This window comes from Carassius auratus, unplaced genomic scaffold (assembly GCF_003368295.1).
Source record: "Carassius auratus strain Wakin unplaced genomic scaffold, ASM336829v1 scaf_tig00000876, whole genome shotgun sequence".
NCBI classification, from domain to species: Eukaryota; Metazoa; Chordata; class Actinopteri; order Cypriniformes; family Cyprinidae; genus Carassius; species Carassius auratus.
In genome coordinates, this window is record NW_020523328.1 from 202,704 (window position 1) to 209,511 (window position 6,808).

The 6,808-nt window shown below is 35.2% G+C and overlaps 1 protein-coding gene across 1 annotated transcript; it reads left to right on the top strand.

Moving 5' to 3' along the window:
* The first annotated feature begins 1,347 nt into the window (after nt 1-1,347).
* Nucleotides 1,348-6,353, top strand: LOC113069107 (isocitrate dehydrogenase [NAD] subunit gamma, mitochondrial). The gene is made up of 13 exons (XM_026242087.1): nt 1,348-1,634; nt 1,838-1,885; nt 2,255-2,260; nt 2,582-2,679; nt 2,761-2,876; nt 3,513-3,573; nt 3,653-3,785; nt 3,864-3,997; nt 4,142-4,244; nt 5,256-5,402; nt 5,482-5,576; nt 5,744-5,804; nt 5,959-6,353. Exons 1-13 carry the CDS (start codon nt 1,551-1,553, stop codon nt 6,061-6,063), a joined length of 1,191 nt encoding a protein of 396 aa, XP_026097872.1. The 5' UTR covers nt 1,348-1,550; the 3' UTR covers nt 6,064-6,353.
* The last annotated feature ends 455 nt before the right edge of the window (nt 6,354-6,808 follow it).

Sequence of the window (6,808 nt, forward strand, 5' to 3'; positions counted from 1 at the left end):
TGTATTTGGATTATAAAGTAAAAGACTACAACTACCAGTACAGTAAAGTGACCGACCCGTGGCATACCATATCCTTAAGGAAAGATTCATTCAAAAATTGATAGGGAAAATTGGTTCAGCTGGAAAAGCTAGATTAAAATCACTGCCTCTGAAATTCTCAATTAGTGTGGGAATAACCATGTTAGGACTGGTGGACAACAAGGGGATACCAAGGGGTCTGCAATAAAGAGAAATAAAAATATTACATAATCTTGTTAATCTTATCAATTATTAGTTATCAGTATCACGACGTTTTCAATACATTTACCAACATTTTTATTAATATTATTATTATTTTTCTGTTTTATTTTTTGGTTCTGCTAGAGACTGTTCAGTAATTATTTCATGTTTAGCACAGCTGTCAGTAAGAAATCAAAGCCAAGTCTAAATACAGATTTGTGGGGGAAATCTTTATTAATTTACTGTGTTCACCTCTTCTCCCATTGTCTGTAAAACTGCTTTGAAAAAAATAAGAATTTAAAGTGTTTCTCTTTAACTTAACTATATATATATATATATATATATATATATATATATATATATATATATATATATATATATATATATATATATATATATATTCCTAACAGAACACTTTTCCTAATAGTATGTAGAAAGAACATATAACATAATAAATCATAAATATTTTCCAGTTAATATTTCATAAATTTTATTGCTTCAGTGAAATAACATGTTTACATTTTTTCACATGGTACAAATGGGTCTTCATATATGAAAATGTTTAGCCATATAGCATCACATTTGAGAGAACTTGGCATCAAAACGTTAAAAAAAAAAAATCCCTGATTTACAGATGTATGGCACAGGGTTTCAAATAGGCCTATATCTTCCTTCTGAACCAAATGCAACAAATGCATTGTTTTTTTTTGTTTTGTTTTTCTGTGTAAAAATAAGGAAAGGGACATTCTGTGCTAGAAAAAAATAGTGTTCTGTCTTTTAAAACATCACAAAAATACATAAAGATGTTCAATATCTTATTTTGAATGAAATTTGCTAGACCTACTTTACAAGTAATTTAGAAAATAATTTCTTACAACCAAGATTACTACAACGGTTGTCTGAATCGTCACGTAAATGAACATCCTTTTGGTAGTTTTAGGTAGTTTTGTAGCAACATGTTACCAAATTCACTTAAAATGTTAGTGCTACGACTGTATGTAATTTATGTTGTAGTACAAAACGTAGAAGTGTCTACAAATAATATGAATTACCATAATTTACTCATGGATCGAAAAACGTTATTCTAAAAACAAAACCCCAAGGTGAACGGGTTGGCCTACAAACTGACGTCATGTTTGCGCGCCTCAAAAAAAAAAAGATACACATAAACAACACTAGAGCGCGCCAAAGTAAAAGTGTTTGGTTATAAAAGTTAATTCGCTAAACTGTGTGTCAGCTGACTGTGAAACAGCGCCGCTGGTTGAAACATAGCGCACGGCGGCACTTATTTCGTTTTGTTTGCTGAAACTGCGAGCTTAACTCAGTTCAAAATGCGCACAGCAGCGAGATCAGCGCGCGTGCTCTTCTCAACGCGTCTGCAGCCATGGAGCGGACTAAAGAGCTCCGCAAAAAGCGTAAGCCTCCGTTTCAAATATCAGTCAACAAATGTCAAGTGCTACAGGTGTCATCAATGCATTTATTTACATATTTTAGACTTTTCTCATGCTATGTTTAAAATTATAAAACAGTGTGGAATTAGTTATTTTATGAAGGACCAGCTAAAACACTGAATACTGCTTATTAAATTCTTCTTTTCTCTGTCATCTAATAATGACAGCTGTATAGCCCTGCAGTGTGTTGCCAGAGGAAGAAGTCTTCATATACTGTAAGTTTGGGCTGAAGTCTTGATATGATCATGTTTGACCCTGTTGCCCTACATTTGATGATTTACTTGATGAAAACTATTTACAGCATCACTTATCTTCTCCTGCAACCCTTTACGGTCACCTTACTCCCTCTTCCTATGTATCTGAAATTACTTTAATTTAGGGCCTGTGATCTACTGTACACTGGGTAACATCTTTGTTGTAGTTAATCACTTAATGCATCTCCACTGTTCCTCCGATGTTCTGCTTCTCTCCTGTGCTTGTAAGCTGATTTGTGTAAGCATAACCAAAGCAGAATGGATTTGACTCTCTCCTCTGACTAAGCACTTCTGTTTACTTCCTCTGATTCATCAACCCACCACGAACAGACTATTGTGAGTACTGCTTCTGCAAACTAGAGATTTGTCATTTCTGGGCTTGATGTTTCAAGTCATCAACATACAATAAACATACTTATAAAAAGTTGCTTCAGTGTATTTGGTTCAGAGCTTCGCTAGAATATAAAACACTAGTGTTGTATTTTGATGCATTAATCTCAACATGGCAATTTAATAGCAGTGACAGCTGAATAAAAATATTATCTTACATTTTTTCTGAATAAAAATATATCTTGTACCTGAGATTTGACTTCATATTGTGAGCTTGATCTGTGCCCTTCTTTTGTTTATGGTCTGTTTTGCATCTTTACCCATCAGCCTCCTCCTGCTAAATATGGAGGCAGACACACGGTGACTTTGATCCCTGGTGACGGTATTGGACCAGAACTGCTGAACCACGTCAGAGAGCTTTTCAGGTTTGAAGATGAAGCTCGCTATAATAAACAGACTTCACCAGAAAACACTACAGATGAGCTCTAATTCACTAATGCTCACAGGTTCTGCTGTGTGCCTGTGGATTTTGAGGTTGTCAGGGTGGATTCGTCTGCTTCCTCTGAGGATGACATCAATGATGCGGTTACTGCAATCAAACGTAATGGAGTAGCACTTAAGGGTAAGAGCATGAACAAATGGTTCATCAACCACGGAGATGTTTGCTGCATATTAGGTATTATAAATAAATCGATGCCATATCAGTTATCGATTGACATTGGATATTTAATTGTTCATTTCCTTGAATTTTATATTTAGATCACCTTTGTCATCATAAAACAAAGTCACTTAAAGTTAACCTTTAAAAGCGCTTGTAATTTAATAATACTGTCAAATCTTTAGCAAATCTCAAAGTCGATATTAATTTAAATCATCTTTTGAAGTGAAAAGCTCCATGTCTGTAAAAAATAAATCTTTCATCAAGGTATTTTAACCAACCAAAATGTCATCCCGTCTGAATCGGGAGAGAAATATGCACAGATCAAGCACATGCGAAAAACAATACAAAACAGTTCTAAACAAATATATATCTTTTGATTTTGATCAACATTGCATAGACTTACTCACTTGAGGAAGCATTATTATGAATTATGGACTTTTGGCCAGAAGTGACGGTTTAAAGTTAAAACGCCTTAATGATGGATTGTTTCTAATACATCATCTACGTCTTGAATAGCTTGAGGGTGAGTATAGTTTCAGCATTATTGAGTGAACTTTTCCATTAAATTGCAGTGTATAAATCAAGATTGTTTCACAGGTAACATAGAGACTAATCACAACCTTCCTCCATCTCATAAATCCAGGAACAATTTGCTCCGGTAAGACATCTTGGATTTGTTTTTTTCTTTACTTGATTGTCCATGGTAAATCCAATGACTGGTTTTAACTCTCTGACAGCACATCTTTAGACCTGTATGCTAATGTCATGCACTGTCAGTCTCTTCCTGGAGTCCAGACCCGACACCGAGACGTTGATGTGATCATCATTAGGGAGAATACAGAAGGAGAGTACAGCAGCTTGGAGCACGAGGTCCGTGTGTTTGGGTCACTTATAGTTTAAAGACACCAATTACACTCATTCCTCAAGTGTAAATCTCCTCTCTTCCAGAATGTTCCCGGGGTGGTGGAGAGTCTGAAGATCATAACCCGTGTGAATTCATCGCGGATCGCTGAGTATGCCTTCAACTTGGCCAGAGAGAAAGGTCGCCGCAAGGTCACGGCAGTACATAAAGCTAATATCATGTGAGAGTCCCTTCTTACTGAACTCTGCTTTACTTTCAGCCAAATCACCAGACCAAAACACGTCTGCTTATATCTTGCAGAAATATTGGTTTCCTGTGGTGCAGGTTCAAATTAGTTTAGGATTGTTTTTCTTTTGCTTCATAGGAAAGTTGGCGATGGTCTTTTCTTGCAGAGCTGTAAAGAAGTGGCGGCTGGATATCCTGATATCATATTTGATAACATGATCGTGGACAATACCACCATGCAGGTAGATGAATGGTGAACCACATAAATGCATGATACACTAGAGTCCAAAATTTAGGGTCAGTTAGATTTCTTTTTAAATAAACTAACACTTTTATACAGCAAAGATGCATTAAGCTGTTCGAAACTAACAGTTTAGACATGTATGCTGTTACAAAAGGTTTCTATTTCAAAGAAATGCTGCTCTCTTGACCTATTTATTTGTTAAGAATCCTGAGAAAAGCTTCAGTTTGCACAAAAACATTACGTAGCACTAGTGTTTTAACACTGAATATGATAAGAAATGTTTCTTGAGCAGCAAATCAGCATATTAGAATGATTTCTGAAGGCTCATGTGACACTGGAGGCAGGAGTAATGATGCTGAAAAATCAGCTTTGCATCAGAGGAATAAATTACATTTGAAAAATACTTTAAAATAGAAAATGCATTAAAAAAGAGAGAGAATTTGAAAAACTTTTTGACCTAAAAGATTTGAATGGTAGTGTATTTGATTACATTTTTCGGTATTACATTATATAACAAATAGTTGATCTCTATTAATTTATTTTGGGTTTGTTTGTGTAGGGACAGTATAATCCTAATTAAAAAAGATCCACTTTATATAGAGATTATATCATAATTTGCATCTTATGTCCCTAAAATATTTAAAAAAAATAAAAAAGCTACACATAATTACACTATTAGATAATATATAGTTTATAATAGCAATACTTTTAGTAACACTTTACTTGAAGCCTTTATATATAATGCATTCTAAATTACTTTTAATGCATTAATTATGCCTTGTTTAAAGCACCTTATAATGTATTACAAGATCTTATAAATATTGTAAGAAGTAATCAATTTCTTACAAGTAACGTAACAAGTAATCTGCAAATTTTAAAATGTTTTTTAACTTTGGTTAATATTGTTTAAGAAAAATATCTAATGTATTTCTGTGTACATTATACCTTTACAATGCATTGTAACAAGTGAAGTTTTACCAGTATTTTGAATATGTTTTTGTTGGTGTAGCTGGTCTCTAAGCCCCAGCAGTTTGACGTGATGGTGATGCCTAATCTCTATGGAAATGTGGTGAGCAATGTGTGCGCTGGACTTGTTGGAGGTCCAGGTCTAGTACCAGGAGTCAACTACGGCAAGGACTACGCTGTCTTTGAGACCGTAAGAAAGAACAGAGCATATTCTGGTCAGCCATGACATTGACTACAGAACACATGAGATATTGTTTGTTTTTATACAGGCCACTAGGAACACTGGAAAAAGCATTGCTAACATGAACATTGCAAATCCTACGGCCACACTTCTGGCAAGCTGCCTGCTGCTGGATCACTTAAAGTATGTTTATGAATATTAATTGGATCATTTTCATTGGAGGTTTTATCAATTTTAAATCCTCATTACTTACATGAAACATAATTATACATAAAAAGTAAAAAAAAGTTAGCTGTAGGACTGGAATTGTGCAATCGGTTCATGTCTGGTCTGTCTTTCTTCTTTCCTAGGCTTTGTGCATATGCCAAGATGATTCGAAAGGCAGTTCTTCAAACTTTGTCTGAAACGCAGGTATCATACAATACATGCTCATTACGTCAAACAGTTATAGCAATACATCTCACCAAGTCCATACCCTTTCATCCACTCTAACACATCTGCAGTATTACATCTCTACTAAACACATTCTGCTTGTGAAGTCATTTATTTTCACGTGTCCCTGCAGTTGCAGACTGCTGATTTGGGAGGTCAGTGTACTACATCTGAGGTGGTCCACTCTATTATGCAGGAGATCCAGAGAGAAGGACCACGCACATCAGAACAGATCTGAACTTTATTTCTGAAGCTTCAAGACCCTCACACACACCTCTAGCTCACAGAGAACACCGAAACGATTGAAACACAGGGCACATGGTGAATTCTTTAATGTAAAGATGTTAGTTGGTGTGTTGAAATGGTGTATATTTTTCTTTTGTTATCTAGCGGTATAAATATTTCTTATGTTATATAACCATTATGACCAAGTTGAGTTGAGGCCTATATCTGAACTGGACTAGACTGCTGTGGATTTTATTTCATACCCAACAGGTTCTGTATTGAATAAATCTTATTAATTTCTTATTTATTGCCTGCAGGCTTCCTGTTTGCTGTTTGCTGTTGACGGCTGTACTGCGTTTGAGCTCCGTCACTATATTCTTTTCATTGACTATTTTTAACTTAAAAATCAATTTTATACATCATTGTTTCCGTTTATATAACGCGTGAATATATCCTCTATTGTATTCTACAACAAAAACAATCAGAGCGCCTCGCTATCACTAGTTTTATTTTGATCTCCCGGGTCCGCTATTAGCTTTTAGCCAGTTAGCATCAGCAATCATTACAAAACTATACAGGTATTCAAGGGCAGGCTCTAAGATGGTTTAGATCCTACCTGTCCGATCGCTACCATTTTGTTTATTAAAATGGGGAGTCATCTCATTTATCATCAGTAAAATATGGAGTGCCACAAGGATCCGTCCTAGGTCCCCTTCTATTTTCAATATATATGTTGCCCCTTGGTAATATTATTAGAA

Bases quoted from the DNA above. Each gene is read 5' to 3' on its own strand.
- LOC113069107 (XM_026242087.1), top strand. From the start codon at position 1,551: ATGCGCACAGCAGCGAGATCAGCGCGCGTGCTCTTCTCAACGCGTCTG. The intron at 3,998-4,141 runs GTGAGAGTCCCT...TTTGCTTCATAG, and splicing joins GTACATAAAGCTAATATCAT to GAAAGTTGGCGATGGTCTTT. The intron at 5,805-5,958 runs GTATCATACAAT...GTGTCCCTGCAG, and splicing joins AAACTTTGTCTGAAACGCAG to TTGCAGACTGCTGATTTGGG.